Here is a 23557-nt window from a genome sequence, read left to right as displayed (position 1 = left end):
ACAAACTATTATATTTACTGTCGACTGTAAAACATTAATCCCCCAATAAAGAAATAAAAAAAAGAAAGTCAAGAGCTCTTTTCACCACATATACCATTAAAACATACACACATTCACAGGATGGAGAGATAGCTCACCTGGTAGAGGGCATACTTCACCATGCTTAAAGACGTGGGCTCAAAGCCCCAGTCATCACATGAGAGCACTTACACAGGGCAAGTGTCTCTCCTTTTTCTTTCTATCTCTTTTCCTCTCTGTCTCTGATACTGAAAAGAAGGGGGAGAGAAAAATAAACTAAACAAAACAGAGTCTATGAGGCGTGGTAGAATCATAAAGACACAAAATTCCCCATGGTAAAATAATAATAGTAATAATAATAATAATAATAAAGAACAACAACAACAAAAAGCAAGGGAGAGAGGCAGGGAAGACAGAAATGGAGGAGAAAGATAGACACCTCCAGACCTGCTTCACCAATTGTGAAGTGATCCCCTTAGAGGTGGGGAGCTGGGGGCTCCAACCAGGATCCTTAAGCCAGTCCTTGTGCTTCACTTCACGTGTGCTTAACCCACTGTGCCACTGCCCAGCTCCCAGAACAACTCTTAATACTCCATAATACTGTCAAAATTTTCTTAGATCTAACACTAAAAGCATGATGCACAAAATTTAAAAAATGTTTAGCCAAATTTCATTAGAATGAAACACTTTTGCTATTTGAAAAAGCCTGGTGCTACACCTGCTTTGCCATGTGCAACCCAGGTTTGAACTGTGGTACCACAGGGAAGGTGCCATGGTACCAGAAAGCCCTGGTTCTGTGGTGTCTCTCCTCTCTGAATGAAAAGGCAGCTGGAAGCAGTGAACTCATGCTTTCCTGAGGCCCTGGCTCTGAAAATGATGAGAGGGACTGTTAAAAGGATAAAAGGATGAAAATATAAGCCACAGACTAGGGAAACCCATGATAAAGGAATCATATCTAGAATACATTAAGAACCTTCAAAGTTTAGTAAGAGGAAAACATACCATGCAATTTCAAAATGGGCAAGAGATTTTCAAAAGATACTTTATACCAAATCACTGAGGGGCCAAATACACACCTGGAAAGGTGGCCAACAGAACAGCTCGTTTAGAGATTGAACCAGGGCTGGGAGGTGGTGCACCTGGTTGAGTGCACATGTTACAGTGCACAAGGACCCATGTTCAAACTCCTGGTCCCTACCTGCAGGGGCAAGGCTTTGTGAGCAGTGCTGCAGGTGTCTCTCTGTCTCTCACCCTCTCTATCTTCTCCCCTCTCAATTTCTGGATGTCTCTACCCAATAAATAAAAATAAAGATAATTTTGAAAATAGAGAGAAGTGGAACCACAATATGACTTAAAGCCTGAGACATATGGCGCACCTGCCAGGGCAATCATAATACAACCAAGGAACATGTCAGCCAGAGGCCCATGTGCACACTGGGGAAAGGAAAGGAAGAAGCCACTTTGTCAAGTCACACCAGCATTTGCCAGACAAGTAACTCAGCAGCTCCATGCCTGGGCATTTATCCAAGAGAAATGAAAACGTTCACACTCAACCAAACCCGGGCGCTAATGTTTCTAGCAATTTTAACTCATATTTGCAGAAAACAAGAATCAACAGATAAGCCTTTCCACTGGCAATATACACAGTGGGCTACGACTCAGCACTGAAAAAGCACAAATTCCTGTGGGCCAGCCAAATGGCTTGCCTGGGGCAGTGTCTGCTCTGCCTTGTGTGCAACCTGGCACACCACATGAAAGAGCTTCAGCAGGGTTGCTATATTGTCTTTCCTTCTGCCTGTCTGTCTATCTGAAAAAGTCAGCTTGGACTGGTGATGTCCCAGAAACAAAATCAAGAGAGAGGAGGGAAGAAAAGGAGGAGGAGGACAAGGAGGAGGAGGAAGAGGAAGAGAAGGAGAGGAACAAACCACAAAAACACACAACTTGGATGAGTCATGAATGTTTGGTTAAGTCAAGGAAGTCAGACTACAGAAACTACACAGTATCATAAGTCATCAGGGCTATCGCGAGGGGCCAAGGCTCAGACATGGCAGACTCTACCAAGTGCTGGCAAGGATACAGGGGAGCTGGCCTCTCCCACACTGCCCAAAACCACTGTGGAAAACAGTTTAGAACATTCTTGCACAAGGCCCACCCAGTCACTCCCAAGTTATTCATAAAGAGAAATAAAAATCCATGTCTACTTGCAAGACCTGTGCACCAAGTCCCAAAGCAGGCTGGTTTGCAGTAATTGAGAACTGAAAGCAGCCCACAGTTGGTCAACAGGAAACAGCCAAGTCCCAGCAATGAACATAGAGGGAGTGGGGCCACACCACAAAGTTATCAGGCAGTGAAAGAATACAGATTTAAATAAGGCACTCTACATAGCTATTAAGAATAATGAACCCACCTTCTCTGACCCATCTTGGATGGAGCTGGAAGGAATTATGTTAAGTGAGATAAGTGAGACAAAGACAAGTATTGGATGATCCCACTCATAAACAGAAATAGAGAAAGAAGAACAGAAAGGGAAACTCAAAAGCAGAATTTGACTGAGTTTGGAGTAGGGCACCAAACTAAAAATCTCTGGGTGGAGGATGAGGGTAGATGTTAAGCTTCACTGGGGGGGGGGGGGGGGGGGAGTACGACACAGACCTTTGCTGGTGGGAATGGTGTTTATATTCACTCCTATTAACTTGTAGTCTCACAAATCACTGTTTAATTAATATGAGAGGGGGAAATGGATTGAATGTCACAAACTTTTGATGCATAGACCATAGCTCTAAGTATATGTTCCTTCAATCTAAGCACTTAAGACTTCAAATTGGTAATCAGATTTTATTTATTTATTTATTTATTTATTTATTTATTTATTTTAACCAGAGCACTGTTCAGCTCTGGCTTATGGTGGTGTGGGGGATTGAACATGGGACTTTAGAGCCTCAGGCATGAGAGTCTGTATAACAATTATGCTATCAGCCCTCCACCCTCAGATTGAATTTAATAGTAGGCCCACATTGTTACTACATCTCTAATAATCACTTGTTCCTTGAAATATTAAATTTCCTAAAAGCTTAGATCAGGAAGAACAGAAGCAACTGGTGGCATTACTTTATAAGATACAGCTATATGCAAATAGCATTAAAGGACATAAATTATGGTGAGGTCTTATATGATACAGAAAATCCTAATAATGGGATTTTCAAAGTTAACCAGTAACTACCTACGTGAACCCTAAGACAGCAAGAACCTTCCCATTTCTCTATAAAGCCCATATTTCTCCCAGTCCTGAAACCTCTAGGGTGAGGCTCACTTTCCTGCATGCTTCTCTCAATTCATACCAACTGATACTGCTGATCCCAACCTAATCAATGCAACCAGTACCACCTCGGCATGCTTCAGAGACGTTAGGTGTGGAATGTCAACGCTTCAGCTTCATTACCCTAGTGAGACCTTTCCTAGCTCATAAGACTCCTTAATTCTATTTCGGGTTGTGCACTTCTTAACAAAACCTCAAAACGTAGATATAGAACAGGTCCCATGAGATAGGGCATATGTACACATGTATCCATAAGTTAGGGGGAAAGATATACCATAAAGCAAAAGTGCACAATAGTTTACAGTGAGTCAATAAATGCAGCAAGCTAGTAGAAAGACCTAAAAAGACACCATAAAATACATAATGAAATAGTTTCTACTTAGACCTAGATACCCTCACCTACTTCCTATTACACCTCACTCAGTCACTCCAAATGTAACCTTGTTAGACAAAGTACGGACTACAAAAGCTGAATAAGGGAAAGAGACTGGCATACTTTAATGATGACTCTTTAGTCACTATCAGGCTACCCCATCACCTGGGGCCCTGGTCAGGGAGTCCTGGGATTCCCACACAGACATGATGGGCCTAGACCTCGAATAGATCCTTCTCTCCATTGTCACTGGTCATCTCCATCAAAACAACATAATAGACCCCTTTGTGGGCCTCTACAGGACCTTGCCATCAATGTGGGTCAACAATGGTAGGGAATGTTCCATTCTCTGAAGGGAGGGTGGGCAACATACTCTACCACTCGAGGAAGTTGGGTCCTGAAATTCGTGCAGCCTGGAATGTTCCTAGCTGTGACCCCAGAGTACGAGCTCAGATATACAGGAATGCAGAGGTTACACAGGCTCCTGTGCCTTATATCAAATTGATGATATAGGCCCTATATCAAATTGATGATGTTTACAGTTAACAATATTTATATACTTTTCCCATATTTGGGGGCTACTCTCTTCTCTGATCCAGCTTTCTAGTTTTTTGTTGTTTGTTTTTTAACTAGAGCACTACTTAGCTCTGGCTTATGGTGGTGCAGGGGATTGAACCTGGGACTTCAGAACCTCAAGCATGAGAATTTGCGTAACCATTATGCTATCTACCCACACACACACACCCCCCCCACCCTCTAGTACTTTTTCCAACTATGACACCATCTCCCCAGACAATAACTTGGGTCCACCTGCTTATTAGATGTCAGGCTCAGGCAAAAACTAGTAAAGTCATGGGCCCCTTGGAATATACCTAAAACAGACCTACTAGCTTTTTCCAAAATGGAGACCCCAAATCTTCATCTGCAATATTTTTGCCTTTAGGCTCATGATTAGTCAACAACTTGTTCTGCATTCTCTTTTTCAGCTACCAGATTCCAGATGCTACCATGATGCCAACCTCACTTACTTGGGCAGACAACCCCACCAGTATGTCCTGGAGTCCTGCCTCCCCAGAGCCCTCCCCACTAGGGAAAGAGAGAAACAGGCTGGGAGTATGGATTGACCCGCCAGTGCCCATGTTCAGCGGAGAAGCAATTACAGAAGCCAGACCTTCCACCTTCTGCATCCCATAATAAATCTGGGTCCATACTCCCAGAGGGATAAAGAATGGGAAAGGTTTCAAGGAAGGGGGTGGGATACAGAGTTCTGGTGGTGCAAACTGTGTGGAATTGTACCCCTTTTATCCTATGGTCTTGTCAATATTTCCATTTTATAAAAAATAATTTTTAAAAAAAGCACTTTGGTTAAGTGTAGGCTCTGATTCTATTCATACAAAATGACAGGAAATGCAAAGATATTTGGTGAGGGGGGGTGGTAGTACAGCAGGTTAAGCACACATGGCACAAAGCACAAGGACTGGCTTAAGGATCCTGGTTTGAGCCCCCAGCTCCCCACCTGCAAAGGAGTCACTTCACAAGTGGAGAAGCAGGTCTGTGGGTGTCTATCTTTCTCTCCCCCTCTCTGTCTTCCCCTCCTCTCTCCATTTCTCTCTGTCCTATCCAACAATGAGGACATCAATAACAATAATAACTACTACAACAACAAAAAACAAGGGCAACAAAAAAGGAAATAAATAAATATTTAAAGAAAAGAAATTTAGTGAGAGAAGGCAGAGACAGGGGCTGGTGGGAGGGAGGGATTTCCAGAAAGATACTAGGAAACCTCTAGGGGTGATAACTGTATCCACCATCTTGATCATGGCCATGGCTTTGTGGGCACATATATATGTCAATATTGAGAACCCCCCTCCCCCTCTCTTTTTAATTGCCTCCAGGGTTATCGCTGGGGCTTGGTGTCTGCATGATGAATCCACGGCTCCTGGTGGCCATTATTTTTAATTTAACAGAACAGATAGAAATTGAGAAGGGAGGGGAGATAGATAGATGATAGAGATACCTGCATACCTGTGTCACTGGTCATGAAGTATCCCCCCCCCACTACAGGTAGGGACCAGGGGCTCAAACCTGGGTCTTCATGTATGGTAATATGTACATTTAACCAGGTGCACTACTGCCCAACCCTGAGAATACATCTCTGTGTGCAGACTGCATACTTTAAATATTTAAGTATATACATCAACTATACTTCAATAAAACTGTGAAAATGGCAGCATTCAACTCAGTCTCATCACCAACTTTCTAACAATGGGAACATTTCAATATACCAAGGCACAAGTCATATGGCAAGATACCATGAAGTCATTGTGAAACATTTTATCAAAGTAGTTAATGACAAAAGTAGTTTAGCTCTCACTATGTTGAAGAAAGGATGCACAACTATACAAAATATGGTATTAACATGGTCTATGTATACTGCATATTTATAGATATCATGGAGATGTTTTATATCTACAGAAGCTATTCAAAACTTATAATAATGACCACCTCTAGATGCCTTGATTATAGTTTATTTCAGCTGATTATTTTTTCTCCCCTCCAGGGTTATTGCTGGGGCTCAGTACCAGCACAACAAATCCACTGCTCCTGGAGGCGAGTCGCCCCCCCCCCCCACTGGATAAGACAGAAAGAAATGAGAGGGGAGGGGAAGATAGAGAAGGGGAGAGAAAAATACACACCTGCAGACTTGCTTCACCACTTGTGAAGCCACCCCTCTGCAGGTGGAAAGCCAGGTGCTCAAACTGGGATCCTTACTCTGGCCCTGTGCTTTCTACTATGTGTACTTAACCTGGTACACCACCACCCAGTCCCCTCACCAAACTCTTTATGTTATGAAATTCCCCTCCCCCCAAGTCAAGGCCTCATGCATTTCACCACTCCTGGGCGGACTTGTTCATTCTGGGAAAGGAGAGATAGGGAGAAGGAGGGTGAGTGAGATAGAGGGTGAGAGAGAGATAAAAGGGAGAGAGAAGGAGAGGGAGGGAAAGAGAGTGCAGAACACCAGAACTTCCCCTCATTCTGTTGCACTTCCATATGGTGCTGGGCTTCCTACCTGGCCTGCACACATAGCAGGACACATGCCCTAGCTGGTGAGGTAGAGCTCCAGCCATGAGCACTTCCTAAAAGGAGCAATGAGGGAGAGAGAGGAGGAGAGAGAGAGAGAGAGAGAGAGAGAGAGAGAGAGAGAGAGAGCAACCTCCCTATCCCAAAGAGTTATACATACTATACTGTAAACCATTATTCAATAAAGCTCAAATAAATAAATGTATTATTCACTTCGTTTTATAACTGAAGGAGTGGAGGTTGGGAAAACACATGTAAATGGCTGAGCAGAGATGGACAGAAGGCATGGCTGATCCTAAGTTCTGACTCCTGACTCTGATGTTGCTGATTTCCAGAGGCAAAAGCAGTGGAGGAGGAGGAGGAGGAGAAAGAGAAGGAAGAGAAAGAGGCAAAGGAGGAGAAGGAAGAGAAAGAGGCAAAGGAGGAGAAGGAGAAGGAGGAGGGGCAGCAGAGGAAATAGTAGAAGCAGAAGCAGAAAAGTATGGGGGGCGGGACTCTGCATGTTCAGAAAGCATCTTTTAAGGCTGGGGAAACAGCATAAATGTTCTGCAAAAGACTCTCCTGCCTGAGGCTCTGAGGTCCCAGGTTCAGTCCCCAGCACCTCTATAAGCCAGAGATGAACAGTGCTCTGTTCTCTCTCATTAAAATAAAATAAATAAATAAATATTTTTAAAAAGCATCTCTTGAAGGACACCTATAATCAGGTCTACCACTCCCTCTGCCCCTTGCCTGAGTTTAGATTCTGCCAGGCGCCAGGCTCCGCCTATAATGGAGCCCTAGCCTTAGTCTGGTTTGTGACAGGCCAAATGTCACAGGTCATATGGCCTCTGAAGATCATCCGAGGGTGTTCCCTGCCTCTGCTTAGCTGCAGTAGTGCTGGCTGTCCTTGGCTAGTGCGTCCCAGGGCCTTCCCTGCTTGTGGTGCTCTCTGCTTTCTTCTTTCTTCCCCCCATCCTCTTTCTCCTCCTCCTCTCTCTTTTCTCCTCTTCCCCCCCCCGCCACGTGCCTTTGAGCTTTTGCCTGGGATTGTTCACTTTCATGATTCCACCACTCCCAGTGGACTTCCAATTTTTTGTTTCATTTCAGGGGCCAGGTGGTGGTGCATTCAGTTGAGAGTAAATGTCACCATGCTCAAGGACCTGGGTTCAAGCCCAGGTCCCCACCTGCAGGGGGGAAGCTTCACGAGTGATGTCGCAGGTGTCTCTTTGTCTCTTTCTCCCCCCTCCCTTTTCAATTTCCCTCTGTTGTATCAAATACAAAACAAAGAAATTCTTTTCCTTTCAATCATAGGTTAACTTTTTTTTTCCTTTTGTTGCCCTTGTTGTAGCCTTGTTGTGGTTATTATTGTTGTTGTTGATGTCGTTCGTTGTTGGATAGGGCAGAGAGAAATGGAGAAAGGAGGGGAAGACAGAGAGAGGGAGAGAAAGATAGACACCTGCAGACCTGCTTCACCGCCTGTGAAGTGACTCCCCTCCAGGTGGGGAGCTGGGGGCTCAAACCGGGATCTCTACACCGGTCCTTGCGCTTTGCGCCACATGCGCTTAACCCACTGCACTACCACCTGACCCCCCCCCCCCCATAGGTTAACTTTTAAAAAGAAAAGCAAGTGTTAACTTCTGAGTTAAAGAAAAATGCAGTTGGCAGCCACCCTCCCCCTCCTCCCAGCACACACAGGGCTTTTTCCTCCTGTCACTCAAGTGACTTTGGTTGGTGGCCTTACAATCTGCTCTTTCTGCCCAAGAGTCTGCTGATAACCCAAACAAGTTGTACTCTCTGTACACACAAAAGAAAAGTAGCCAGTTAAGCTTGTTGCTATTAGTTGCTATGAAAAGACTGAAAACTGTATTAAAGGGCAAGTGCTATTGTGCTGGGGCCCAGTCTCTTATGGGAACCAGTCCGGCTGGGTCTGCCAACAGAATAAACACTGCTTCCTGCATTAAAGCCTGGAAGTGTCCTGTCTCTCTGCCTGATAACATTCTAATAACGTTACAAATAGATCAGAAGAAAAGAGAGACTGAAAGACACCACAGCACTGCTCATGAAACCTCTCCTGCATGCTGTTGCCCTGTGGTGCCAGGGACTTGGACCTGGGTCCTTGCACAGGGTAGTGTGCACTGTATGAGGTAAGCCATCTCCTAACCCCTTGATTTTTCTTCTTGTGTAGGAGAGCACCATCACTGGATTGGGGTTCGCCCAGCTTAACCAGTTTCATACTAAAGACCCTGTGCCTTAGTCAGGTGTCAGCTGAGGCTCTGGGGAACAGGAGTTTGGGGCCTGACCACGTGGCAGGCTTATTGGCTGGGTAGCTGCTTATTGTCCCTCTCTCTAGGCTGCCCCCTTCCATTGCAGTGTAAATGGCACTCTCCTGTGTTGTGGTCCTCAGCGAGAAGCTTTGCACCCAAGACCAGGACCAAGACAAGGGGCTGGAGACAACACAGAGGTAAGAGCACAGGAGATGCAGCCTCAGGGTCTTGGTTTGATCCCTGGTGCAGCTCTCTCTCTGTGTCTCATCTGAGAGAAATAAAATTAATATATAGATACTAATATAAAGGAACAAGAGGGGGCTGGGCAGTGACTCACCTGGTTAAGAGCATACAGTACAAAGCACAAGGACTCATGCAAGGATCTGGGTTCGAGACCCCACTCCCCACCTGCAGGGGAGATAATTCACAAGTAGTGAAGCAAGTCTGTAGGTATCTGTCGTTTCTCTCTCCCTCTCCCTTCTCAATTTCTTTCTGTCCTATCCAACAAAATGGGGGAAAAAATGGCTGCCAGGAGCAGTAGATTTGTAGTACCAGCACCAATAACCCTAGAGGAGAAAAGAAAAGAAAAGAAAAGAAAAGAAAAGAAAAGAAAAGAGAAAAGAAAAAGAAAGGGAACAAGGCAAGGATATCCACTCTCTCTACTTCTGTTCAATATTTTATTCTTTTTTTTCTTTTTATAGAAACAAAGGCAGGGGAGAGAGAGAGAGAGAGAGAGAGAAAGAAAGAAAGAGAGAGAAAGAAAGAAAGAGAGAGAAAGAGAGATCATAGCAAAAAAGCTTCCTCCAGTGCAGTGGGGCTAGGCTTGAACCTGGGTCATACACATGGCAAAGTAGTGCACTATCCAGGTGAGCTATTTTTTTAGTCCTCTATTCAATGTGGTACCAGAGACACCCAGGCCACTAGGCACAGTAAAGGCACAGAAGGAACCAGATTGGACTGAAATATGTGGGGACTCAGAAGGGGAAAGGGAGGAGAAGTGAGGGGAGGTGGGGGACATACGTCCCTGTGGTGGGACAGGATGAGGTTTTGGTGGAAGCTGAGATGAGCTGACACCTGCCTACAGGAAATGGGGAAATGCCTGATGACAACAGTGACCCACACTCAGCATCCCTCAGTATGATGGTCAGGCTGGGAGCAAATCATCTCATTTCGGAGACAGCACACCCTTGCATAAATTCCTTAGGAGTTCTCTCTCCTCCCACCCTTTTCTCTCTCTCTCTCCCTCTCTCTCTCTCTCTCTCTCTCTCTCTCTCTCTCACACACACACACACACCTCTATGACAGTAAAGAAATGAAATCAGCAAAGCCACAGAGACAAAATCAACATACAAACATGCATTGCCGGTCTATACATTCAAATGAACAGCCTGAATTAAATAAGTAAATAAAACCATTAACAACACAGATGGGGAGGTGCAAGGCTAGTATGTTAAAAGCAACAAAAATATTATTTGAAATAAATCAACAAGGCCCTAAATAAATGGAAGCTTCTCATCCTATGCAGTGGCCTAGGGCTGGAACCCAGGTCCTTATGCATGGTAATATGTGTGCTCTACTAGTTAAGACACCTGCCAGACCCATATATTGTATAGAGGACCCATATTTATTGGATAGAGACAGAGAAATTGAGAGCAAAGTGGGAAGTAAAGAGAGAATGAAAGACACCTGCAGTACTGCGTTACCACTTAGAAAGCTTCTGCCCCACAGCTATATACAAATAATGTCAAAGGACATAAATTATGGTGATGTTGTGTATGATACAGCAAATCCTAACAAAGGGATTTTTAAAAGTTAACCCAATTACCAAATAATGTGATTATAACAATAACTATCTATTGTCACCTTAACCCTAACACAGCAGGAACCTCCCATTTCCTCTATAGAGCCTATATTTCCCCCAGTCCTGGAACCTTTAGGGTGGGGCTCACTTTCCTGCATGCTTCTCTCAATTCATACCAAATGATATTGTGTCCGCTGATCCCAACCTAATCAATGCAATGAGTACCACCTCAGCATGCTTCACTTCAGACTGTGTCCAGAGACTTCAGGCGTGTAATGTCAACCCTTCAGCTTCATTACTCAGGTGAGACCTTTCCTTTCATAGGATTCTCTAATTCCATTCCAGGCAGTTCACTTCTTAACAAAGTTCCAAAAACCTAGATATAGGCCAGATCCCATGAGATTGAGCATATGTTCACATGTATCCATAAACTAGGGCAAAGTATATACTTGAAAGCAAAAGTACACAATAGTCTGCAGTGAGTCAGTATAAAGTTACTAATGAAATAGTATCTACTTAGACTTAGATACCCTCCTCACCTACTTCCTATTATACTTACCTCACTCACTCCAAAGCTAACCTTAGCAAAGCAAGGACTACAAAAGCTGAATAAGGGCAAGAGACTGGCATACTTTAATGATGACTCTTTAGTCACTATCAGCCCACCCCATCAGCTGTGGCCCTATTCAAGGAGTCCTGAGATTCCCAAACAGACATGATGGGCCTAGACCACAAATAAATCCCTCTCTCCATTGTTACCAGTCATCTCTATCAGGAACAACAAAATAGACCCCTTTGCAGGCCCCCCCATAGGACCTTGCCCTCAACTTGGATCAACAACGGTAGAGGGGAGGATGGACAACATACTCTTTGCTACACCTGAGGAAGATGGGTTGATATTAGGGCAGCTTGGAATGTTTCTACTCATGACCACAGAATGTGAGCTCAGATCTACAGGGATGCAGAGGTCACATAGGCTCCCAAGCTGAATATGGGCCCCAGACCAAATCAGATTTATGGGGTTTACAGCCAACAATATTTATACCCCTTTCCCATATTAGGAAGCTACTCTCTTCCCAGAGCCAGCTTTCTGTTCCTTTTCCAGCCATGACATCATCTCCCCAGACAATAACTTGGATCCACCTGCATATTAGATTTCAGGCTCAGGGAAACAAACAAACAAACAAAAACTAGTATAGCCACAGGCCCTTTGGAATGTAACTAAAATATGCCTACTAGCTATCTACAAAATGTAGGACCCCCAACTCTTCATTTGCACTATTCCAGCCTTTAGGTCCATGATTGGTCAACAATTTGTTTGGCTTTGTATGTTAACTCTCTTTTCAGCCACCAGGTTCCAGATGCTAGCATGATGCCGACCAGACTTCCCTGGGCAGACGACCCCACCAATGTGTCCTGGAGCTCCAATTCCCCAGAGTCCCACCCCACTAGGGAAAGAGAGAGGCAGGCTGGGAGTATGGATCGACCAGTCAATGCCCATGTTCAGCAATTACAGAAGCCAGACCTTCTACCTTCTGCATCCCACAATGACCTTGGGTCCATACTCCCAGAGGGATAAAGAATAGGAAAGCTATCAGGGGAGGGGATGGGATATAGAGAGCTGATGGTGGTAATTGTGTGGAGTTGTACCCCTCTAATCCTATGGTTTTGTCAATGTTCCCTTTTTAAAAATATTTATTTTCCCTTTTGTTGCCCTTGTTGTTTTTCATTGTTGTTGTAGTTATTATTGTTGTTGTTGACGATGCCGTCATTGTTAGATATGACAGAGAGAAATGTAGAGAGGAGGGGAAGACAGAGAGGCAGAGAGGAAGATAGACACCTGCAGACCTGCTTCACCGCCTGTGAAGTGACTCCCCTGCAGGTGGGGAGCCAGGGGCTCGAACCGGGATCCATATGCCAGTCCTTGCACTTTGCACCACGTGCGCTTAACCCGCTGCGCTATAGCCCGACTCCCCAATGTTTCCTTTTTATAAATAAAAAATAAATAAAATAATAATAAATAAATAAATAAAAGAAAGCTTCTTCCCTGCAGGTGGGGACTAGGGATTTGAACCAGGGTTCATGTGTGCTCAACTAGGTGTGCTATCACCTGGCCATGACCCATATTATTTTAATGAGCATATTAGAGTTTCAATGTGGGAACATAAGAACATCTGGAGTTGAATGAGGGTAATATATATATTAATAACTTTTTATCTTTATTTATTTATTGGATAGAGAGAGCCAGAAATTGAGAGAGAAGGGGGTGATAGATAGGGAGACAGAGAGACACCTACAGCCCTGCTTCATCACTTGCAGAGCTTTCCCCCTGCAGATGGGGACCAGGGGTTTGAACCCAAGCCCTTGTGCATTGTAATGTGTGCACTCAACCAGGTGTGCCACCACCTGGTCCCCATAACATATGCTAATATACACAAATATAACATATATCATAAAATGTTAATATATCTAATATTTCTGAACAGTACACTTAGGATATATAAATGTATCATATACATTTATACATACACAAAGACAGGTGTGTATCATATGTATCATACATGTGTGATACACCTATATATGCAACCACCCGTCATTACTGCAGGTGTGTTTTCCTCTGTTTTTCACCACAGTAAATAAACAGCAGGTGACATTACAGGCATCCTCTGTCCTCTCCACTCCAAATCCTGGCTCCTTGGCCTCCCAGTTTGGTATCAGGTTGGCATCAGGTTGGCAGCAGCCTGGCCCAGGGACCCCCAGGAATTCACACAGCCTAACCTGTAGGCAAGGAACGTGCTCACCCAGATGCCACATGCTCACCCAGATGCCCCAAGAAGCTGTTTCCTTTATTGTGAGAATGAGCAAGTTTGTAGAAACAAGCAGAGACCTCACCAAGACCTGTTACCTGGTCTCCCAAGTGGCTTTGTGGTGATCCCCTGGGACAATCTGTCCCCCATCTTTACCCTGTGCATACCACTGAGCTAGGCCAAACCCACTTTCAGTGGGACCTGCACCTGCCTGCCTAGCCAACCTGGTTGAGCCTTTGGGTTTTGGGTGGCAGTTCTCTCAGTGTGTCTCATCCCTAGGCAGGCAGCTGTGAAGGCCACCATGCAAGGATAGAGCTCCCTTCCCATGAAGTCCAGGCTGAGGCTGCACAATGCCAGCATTTCTGTGCTCTGCTGTGTCCCTGCCAAGCTCACGTGTTCAAATGCGAACTGGCCTGCAGCCTTGACCTCACTAACAGTACTTCACCCAACAGAGCCAGGCAGGTGAGAGAAAGTAGGAGCTGGCGTGCAAGGGCCAGGGGGCCACACCCAGTAGAGTGCCCAAGTTACCATGCATGATGACCCTGGCTCAAGCCCCCAGTCCCTACCTGCAAGGAGAAAGCTTCATGGTTGTGGGAATAGTGCTACAGGTGTCTCTCCTTTCACTCTGTCTCTTTTCTCCTCTCATCCTCTATCAGTAAAAGAAAAGGGGGGGGAGGCCACCAGGAAAGGTGGAATTGTGCAGGCACCAAACTCCTGGTAGCCAGGGGAAAAATGGGTGTGCACTGAGCTGTTTCTGTTTTAAAGGCTTTCACAGGGTCCTTCTCACCTTGAGTCTTCCTAAGCACCCCCACTTTTCAAATATGAACTTTGCAGAAAGGAGAATCCCCACCATTCCATGCATTTCTGGCCCTTCCCTGCACCTGTGGCCCCTGACAAATAACCCCCAGAGGGATGGAGGCTGCACTAACCTGGCAGTGAGGTGGTTGTGCGTGGCTAGCCAAGGACCTCGTTGCCCGCAGCTGTTTCTCCAAGGGCTGGGCCGTGAGAGACTGGGCGGTGGACTGGTTCCAGTAGGTTCTAAAATGCACGAGGAGCTACACCCCAGACAGACCCTCTGGGGCCTCGTGTACATCACACACACATGCACACATGGAGCTGGACTAGCTGGGCTGGGTTGTGCCCCGCTCCTGCTGACCACAGAGGCCGAGTGCGTTTGCTGACAGGGGAACATCTAGAGCACAGGGACCCACACACGCCGCAGAAACAGTCGCTTGAGTGGAGACTGGGCATGTGTGGGTCTTTGGAGCTGGACAGACATGCTGGGCTGAGAAGGTGCCTCTGACAGCTGTGGGAAGGAGGGGGAAATTAGACTGCTCTCCCATCCAGAGGGACGCAGTCACGGGGGCAAAGGAGCTGAGGACCTAAGTGTCAGGATGCTAATCACAGTGCTTTCTGGTGCCCCAAGCTGGAAGGCTGAGCTGTTCCCAACATCATGTGAGCCAGGTCATTACAAATAGGTGAATTACAGTGGGCAGGAATGGGCACCTGACTCAGGTTTCTGATCCACCCGAGTCAGGAAACAGTGACCTTCGCTTAGACCTTGAGGGAGGTACAGGAAGGCACATAAGGTAGGGAGGAGGCCAGGGGCTAGCCCTTGGGGATCTTTTTTATTTAACATCTGTCTAGATTAAACAGAATGACAGGGTCAGATTTTTACTTGAAAGGAAGGATAATGTCACTTAATGACCCACAGCTTCCTGGGCTCCTGCTCCCTCTCCCTGCTGTGTGATCATGGTGAATTGCTACCCAGGTGGATGGGGGCACATAGGCGGATGCAGGGAGCGCTCAGTCCCTGCTTAATATCATTATCCAGTGGGTTCATCAGGGGCTGGAGACAGGGTTGGCAGAAGTCATTTGTTTTTCCTTTTCCCCAAAGGCATTTGTAAATACGCTCTGAGGCTCAGGGACGACAGCTCCATCGAATAAATAAAGAGGAATAATTAATAGTCCACACAGCCTAGAGACTGCTACCTCATGCTCCACAGCTCCACAGCTAGCTTGCCCAGAGCAGAGGCTCTGCCTCAATCCCGCAGGCCCCCAGGGAACAGAGGCCAGAGAGGAGGCTGTGTGATGGCTCTGAGCTCAGAAAGAAGGAAGAGGGGGGTTAGGAATGGCTTAGAGGGCAGGCTGAGCCCCAGCCACCACATGGGAGCACCATGCAAAGGGGAAGCTTCACAAGTGGAGAAGCAGTGCTGTGGTGACTCTGACTCCCTCTCCCTCTCTCTCCTTTCATTCATATGAAAAAAAAATAAAAACCAAAAGGAGTTCACCAGTAGTGGTGGAATCATGCAGGCACAGGGCCCCAGCAAAATAAAGAAAAAAAGAAAGGAAAAAAGGAAATGAAGAAAGAAGGTTGGAAGACAGGAGAGAAAGACAGACAGAAGTCACTGTTTTCTCCTCCAGATACTCTAGGACTTTAACCAGGAGTGCTCCCTGGAGTGAGTGCTCCATCAGCTCAGCCTCTCCAATGCCTGAGTGGATACATCCTGTATGTCAGAGTCTGAGATGTCACTTCAGTTGTGGCAGAAGCAGGAGGGGGTACTCACGTGCTACCAGATGCCCCCCTACGCCTGACAGCCGCAGGACACTTTGACATGAGTTTGACCCCATACCCCCAGTCCAATAATGGAGGCTCAGGTTGGAAGGAAGGTGGAGAAACAAGAAGGCCAGGAGAGAGGTGACAATGTACATACATAGAAGCCTAATCTTGCACCATCTCTGGGGGCCCCTACCCCATGCATTGCCATCTAAGACCCATTAGGAGATAGAAGGAAGCTGGGCACTGGCTCTCACTCTGGATTATTCAGTGCAAGAAAAAAGCAGCAGAGACAGTCCAGAGAAGCTCACCAGGCAGAGCATGAGCCATTCTAACTCCAGCACCATGTGGCTGTGCCCAGCACTGGGGGATGCTCCAGGGCTGTGGTGTCTTCCTGTCTCTGTCTCTGAGTGAAAACATTAGCCTGGGAGCAGTGAAATCAAACAAAATGCCCAGGAAAACCACTCTGAATCATGTGGGGTTTCTATTATTTTATCACTGGGGCAAGGTGTCTGTATAGTAATTTTTTTCCTTTTTTTATTTGTGAAAGAGAAATTGAGAAGAGAGGGAGAGATAGAGAGGCAGAGACACCTGAGGGGGGGGGGTCAGGTTGTGGCACACTAGGATAAGTGCATATAGTATGAAGTGCAATGTCCCTGGTTTGAGCCCCCAGCTCCTCACCTGTGTGTGTGTGTAGGGGGGTCGCTTCATAAGCAGGTCTGCAGGTCTTCTCTCTCCCTCTCTATCTTCCCTCCTCTCTCAATTTCTCTCTGCCCTGCCCAACAATAGCAACAACAAAAAATGATCACCAGAAGCAGTGGATTTGTAGAGCAAGTAGCAAGCCCCAGCAATAACCCTGGAGGCAAAAAAACAAACGACAAACACCTGCAGCCCTGCTTTACCACTTTATAGTGCTGCTCCACTGCTTGTGAAGCTTCCCCCAAGCATACCCTCCAGTGTGATCAGGGGCTCAAACTCAGGTCCTCATGCATGGCAGTGTGTGTGTTCTACCTTATGAAGCACCTGCCGGCCCCAGAACCACATGGTCCTAAAAGGAGCAGGAAGGACCCCAGTTCTCTGAGTGACACCTGAATAACTTCACCTCCACCCCAAACACCTCCCTCAGGACTCAGAGTCATTGAGGTCTGAGGCCAGAGAGTATATGCCAAGGAGTGCATTGAAGGTGTGGTCTCTGGGGAGGTGCCCCTAAACAGGGGTCATGTGTGGTCTCCAGAGGGGCATTGCTGGCGAGGTGAGGACTGAAGTGTATGTATTTTGGTTGGGAGAGACCCCCGGCACTTCCCACTGCCAGGGGTCAGCCCCTCCTCCTAGAAAAAGGATGGCAGTTGGGGTGGTGGTGGGTGCCACCAGCACAGAGGGACTCTACTACTCTGCAGAAACAGAATTGTCACCACAAGGACCCCCTTCTTGGTGACGTACCCTTAGGCAATTTGAAGATGGAATGAATGCAATAGCAGTCCGACTAAATTTAGGCGAGCCCCTTAGGCACATGATTAAATTTTATGAACTCTTTTTCAGGCTCTCAGCCCTAGTCCCCCTTCTGCCTCCTGGACCCGGCTGTGGGGCAGGCAGTGGGTAGAAATGGTGCTGGAAGGCTGGTGGGGGAAGGAGCTGGGGGCTGGGGTTGGCCTCGTGGGGAGCAGAGGAGCACAACCTCAGGGAGGGAGAGCAGAGCAGGAGTCAGGACCTTCTAGATTCTTCTGTCTGGGCTGTGTGTCCCTGCTGTGGCTCCCTCCCATGTTCAGTCAGGCCAGTTTCCATGGGCCAAATCTAGAGACATGGACTGTCCACCATCAGTAGAGCTTCTCCAGTTGCCATGGTGCTCCAATGTGGTATGGGGGTTTGAACCCAGGACTTCACCTATGGGAATGAACACACTCTACAAAGCAAGCTACCTCCTGGCTATGGCAGGGTTGTTTTGCTTTTGATAGATTATTCACTTAAATCCCATGCACATGGTTGACAGCACAGCCGTGAGTTTGCCATAACCCATCCTCTCCCAGTGTGTCAGGCATCAGGACAGGTGTGGCTGAGAGCTCTTTTCCTGTCCCCCTCTGAGACTCCTCACCAACCACCGTCGTTTCTTTGCCTCACATCAGCATGCTTTGGCATTGAGACACTGAAGCCTGGCTTGGGGCAGTGAGGGTGAAGCAGGTAGACTGAAAGATTCTTTAAGAAATATTTACTTATTAAAAAAGAGAGAGAGAGAGAAATATTTACTTATTTGTTCCTGAGACAAAAAGCGAGGGCAGATAAGGCATGGGACAGATCACTCTGGCAGATACAGTGCCAGAGATTGAACTCAGGACCTTGCTTGTGCCAGCCTGGCATTCTGAAGCCAAGCCTAGGCTGAAGCTGAAAGACTCCCAGAGCCATGGTGCCCCTCTACCCGGGAGGTGGGGGCTTGGCAAGGCTGTACCTGCAACCCTTTTCTGGGGGTCCCCAACTCTCCACCAGTTTGACTCCAGGCACCTCAAGCTCTCTATCAGCCAGTTCAGCTGCTGCTCTGGAATAACTCTAGGTAAGAGGAGGATCCAGCGCCCCCCCCCCCCGGGTGTTCTGTATACAGTCACACATGTGTGCACTCATGTTAAAGCAAGTATAAGGGGAGGGACACAGCATCATACTTGTGCAAAAGACTCCCATGTCTAAGGCTCCAAGGTCCCTAGTTCAATCCCAAGCACCATCATCAGCCAGAGCTGAACACAGTCCTGGTTAAAAAAATGGCCTCCCCCCATGGGCTGGCAGGGGGCTCACTCAGTAGTAAAGTTTACAAGTTATGATGCAGGAGGACCTGGCTTTGAGCCCTGAGTCACCCACCATATGGGAACACCTACAGGGGAAGGGGGGAGCTTCATGAGAGATGGAGCAGGGCTGTGACATCTCCCCTTCTCTCTATCCCTTTTTAACTCTCTCTGTTTTTCACTTCTATCAAGAGAAAAGAAAAAATGGCCACTGGGGACAGTGGAGTTCCAGTGTTCCAGAGTACTGTGTTCCAGTACTTGGGTTTGAGCCCCCAGCACCACATGGTAGCACCCACAAGGGGCAAATTTGAGGAGTGCGCTGTGGCACTGTGGTGTCTCCTGGTCTCCACAAGTGGTGAAGCAGGTCTGCAGGTGTCTCTCTCCCTCTCTATCCCCCTCCCACCTCAATTTCTCTTTGCCCTGTACAAAAAATTGGCTGCCAGGAGTGGTGGTTCATAGTGCTGGTGCCAAGCCCCAGTAAAAATTCTGATGTCAATATAAAAAAATAAATATTAAAGGGCACCAAAGTAAAAACCCTGTGGTGAGGGGTAGACATGCAGCTTCCTGGGACAGTGGGGGGTGGGAGTGGGTGGGAGGGATGGGTCACAGTCTTTTGGTGGTGGGAATGGTGTTTATGTACACTCCTAGCAAAATGTAGACATATAAATCAGTAGTTAATTAATATGAGAGGGGGAAAATCAATTGTATGTCTCAAAGTTTCTCAAAACACAAACTGAATCTTTTTAATATATAGGCTATGTATTTGATATGCGGACTCTCTCAAAAGCCTAGACCAAGTAGATCAGAAGCATCCAATAGTACAGCTATATACAAGATACTGGATACTGTACAGCAAACCATAATAAAAGGACTTTTCAAAGTTAACCCAATTACCAAATAATGTGATGATAACATTAACTATCGAGTGTCTTTTTGAACCCTAAGACAGCAGGAACCTCACATCTCCACTATAGAACCCCTACTTCCCCCAGTCCTGGAACCCTTGGATAGGGCCCACTTTCCCGTATGCCTCTCCCAATCCATACCAAATAATATTGCATCTGCCGATTGCAACCTAATCAACGTAATGATTGCCACCTCAACATGCTTCAGCTCAGACTGTGTCCAGAGACTTCACGTGTGGAATGACAACCCTTCAGCTTCATTACTCAGGTGAGACCTTTCCTTTTATAGTACACTCTAATTTCATCTCAGGTGGTTCACTTTCTAACAAAGTCCCATAACCTAGATATACACCAGTTTCTGTGAGAGAGAGCTTATGTTCACATGTATCCATAAACTACTGCAAAATATATACCTGAAAGCAGAAGTACACTAGAGTTTGCAGTGAGTACCTCCCTAACACTTCCTCTCCACTATTCCAAGCTTTGGGTCCATGATTGCTCAACAATTTGTTTGGCTTCGTATGTTAACTCTCTTTTAAATCACCAGGTTCCAGATGCCACCAGGATGCTGGCCAGGCTTCCCTGGACTGAAGACCCCACCAATGTGTCCTGGAGCTCAGCTTCCCCAGAAACACACCCTATTAGGGAAAGAGAGAGGCAGACTGGGAGTATGGACCGACCAGTCAACGCCCATGTTCAGCAGGGAAGCAATTACAGAAGCCAGACCTTCTACCTTCTGCAACCCTCAATGACCCTGGGTCCATGCTCCCAGAGAGATAGAGAATGGGAAAGCTATCAGGGGAGGGGGTGGGTTATGGAGATTGGGTGGTGGGAATTGTGTGGAGTTGTACCCCTCCTACCCTATGGTTTTGTTAATTAATCCTTTCTTAAATAAAAAAAAATTAAAAAAAATAATAAGTGGTCCAGGAGGTGGCATAGCGGTAGAATTCTGGGTTTGGAAGCACAAAGCCTAAGTTCGATCCCTGGCCTTGCATGTGCCAGAGTAATGCCCTGGTTCTCCCTCATTAATAAATACATAAACTTTATTATTTATTTATTTATTTATTGCCATTCGGGTTATCTCTGGGGCTTGGTGCTCCCAAAGGCTATTTTTTCCCTTTTTTTAAAAAATTTATTATTATTATTATTATTGCCACCAGGGTTATTTATCACTGGGGCTCAGTGTTGGCACTATGAATTTACCACTCCTGATAGTCATTAACTTTTGCTTTTTATGTTATTGGATAGGAAAGAGAGAAATTGAAAGGGGAGAAGATAGTGAGGGGGAGAGAAAGATAGACACTTGCAGATCTGCCTTACTACTGGTAAAGCATTCCCCTTGCAGGTGTGTGTGTGGGGGGGGTGAGGGCTTGAGCCCAGGTTCTTATGCATGGTACTATGTGTGCTTAACTGGGTGTGCCACAGCCTGGCTCCCCCCCCCCCCTGTTTTTTAGAGAGAAAGGGGAAGGGGAGATAGAGAGGGAAAGAGAAGGTGGAGAGGACACCTGTGACCCTGCTTCACTGCTTATGAAGCCCTTGCAGATGGGGACTAGGGGCTGGAACCCAGGTCCTTGCATGTGTGCTCTACCAGGTACATCACTGTCCAGCCCCCATAAATAATTTTTAAAAAATCAGAGCAGGGAGATGGCTCACCCAGTGGAGCATACACTTTACCATGTACAAAGACCTGGGTTCAAGCCCTAGCCACCATGTAGGAGCATGACTCAAAGTGGAGGTTTCACTAGTGGTAGTGGTATCTCTCCTTCTTTCTCTCTCTCTCTCTCTCTCTCTCTCCCTCTTTGTCTTTCACCCTCTTTTGGAAAAAAAGAAAGAAAAGTTCCACTGGGAGTGGAGTTGTGCAAGTATGGAACCCCAGGCCAGAGAGAGAGAGAGATGTACATGGGACTCCAGTGAGTAGTTCCTTCTGGAGAAAGCTCCTATCCACATGGGTGTGCAGTGTGATGGGATTCATTTCTTTTTTTTTTTAATTTCTTTATTGGGGAATTAATGTTTTACATTCAACAACAAATACAATAGTTTGTATGGGATTCATTTCAACACTTGCCGCACACGTGTTATATGTAGCTTTTTTCCCCTTATGTGTCTCTATTTTTTAAAAATAGTTTTGTTTATTTATTTCTTTATTATGGAATAGAGACAGGGAGAAATTGATAGGGGATGGGGAGATAAAGAAGGAGAGAAAGGGAGTCAGGTGGTTGCACAGCGGATAAAGCACAGGTGGTGCAATGTGCAAAGACTGGCGTAAGGATCCCGGTTTGAGCTCCCCGGCTCCCCACCTGCAGGGGAGTCACTTCACAGGCGGTGAAGCTAGTCTGTAGGTGTCTGTCTTTCTCTCCCCCTCTGTCTTCCCCTCCTCTCTCCATTTCTCTCTGACCTATCCAACAATAACTACAACAGTAAAACAAAAAGGGCAACAAGAGGGAATAAATAAATAAATAAATATTTTTAAAAAAATCTTTAAAAAAAAAAAGAGATTAAAAAAAAGATACCTACAGCCCTGCTTCACCACTTATGAAGATTTCCCCTTACAGGTGGGGAACAAGGGCTTGAACCTGGGTCTTTGCACACTGTAATGTGTGTGCTTAACCAGGTGCGCCACTGCCTGCCCCCTACATGTAGCTTTTATGTCTCAAATATAACATTTAAAAAATGTACTCTAGGCAGGGCAGGTGGTAATATACCTGTTTGAATGAACATGTTACAATGTGCAAGGATCCAGGTTTGAGCTTCTGCTCCCCACCTGCAGGAGGGAATGAGCAGTGAAGCAGGGCTGCAGGCATGTGCCTGTGTGTGTCTCTCTCTCCTCACCCCCCCCTCCACTCTCAGTTTCTCTTTGTCTTATTTAATAATAATAAAAAAAGAAAATGGAAAAAATATTAAAAGGAAGGAAAAACATGACCTCTGGGAGTGGTGGATTCATCTTGCAGACACTGAGCACCAGTAATAACCTGGGAGACAATAAAAAAAATTTTTTTTGAGTACTCTGAGGTCCAAAGTTCAATCCCTAGCACCACCATAAACCAGAGCTGAGCAGTGTTCTGGTCTCTGTGTGTTTTTCTCCCTGTATCTCTCTCATTTAAATAAATAAATAAATATATTTTTAAATTGATGTTAGGCTTAATAGCCTTCTCCTCCTCCTCCTCTTTTTTTTTTTTTCTTGCACCATCCATCATGCAAGCACTATGAATCCACTGCTTCTGGCAGCCATTTTTTCTTTCTAGTTTTTTGTTTTTTTTTTTTAATTTAATAGAATAGGGAAAAATTGAGAAGGGAGGGGAGGTAGAGAGGGTGGGAGAAAGATAGATACTTACAGATCTGCTTTATCACTCCTGAAGTGTCTGTCATCCCCTGCAGATGTGGAGCAGGAGCTCTAACCCGGGTCCTTGCAAATGGCAGTATATGCGTGGAGCACTGCCTGGCCCCCTTGCTAACCAGCTCAATGGGTGCCTGAATTGCCGTGCACATGGACCAGGTTCAACCCTGAACCATGTGGGAGGTGCTCTGTCTGTCTCAAGACAAATGAGAGAATGGAAGTGACCTGGAGCAGGAAAATCATGCATGCTCGAAGTCCTGGTTCCATTAAAAAAATAGTAATAATAAAATAAAAATAAAGAAAAGGAATTTCACCAACTACACCTAGAGCTTTGCAAAAATAAAGTAGGCAGATGAA

At 46.0% G+C, this 23557-nt stretch overlaps 1 protein-coding gene across 6 annotated transcripts in view; it reads right to left on the bottom strand.

Moving 5' to 3' along the window:
• The window catches only part of TBC1D16 (TBC1 domain family member 16), a 107502-nt gene that overhangs the window by 21103 nt on the left and 62842 nt on the right, over positions 1–23557 (bottom strand). Inside the window, exon 1 of one of the 6 annotated variants that reach the window (XM_060171859.1) lies at positions 138–237. The exons of the other annotated variants lie outside the window; for them this stretch is intronic. Within the exon in view, the coding sequence (XP_060027842.1) occupies positions 138–151 (14 nt within the window). The 5' untranslated portion in view covers positions 152–237. Of the gene's footprint in view, positions 1–137; positions 238–23557 lie in introns of those variants that run through there. 6 annotated transcript variants of the gene reach the window in all.

Source organism: Erinaceus europaeus, chromosome 14, assembly GCF_950295315.1.
Source record: "Erinaceus europaeus chromosome 14, mEriEur2.1, whole genome shotgun sequence".
Classification (NCBI taxonomy): Eukaryota; Metazoa; Chordata; class Mammalia; order Eulipotyphla; family Erinaceidae; genus Erinaceus; species Erinaceus europaeus.
The sequence above is the reverse complement of the archived record's forward strand: the minus strand, read 5'-3'. Positions and strand labels throughout refer to the sequence as shown.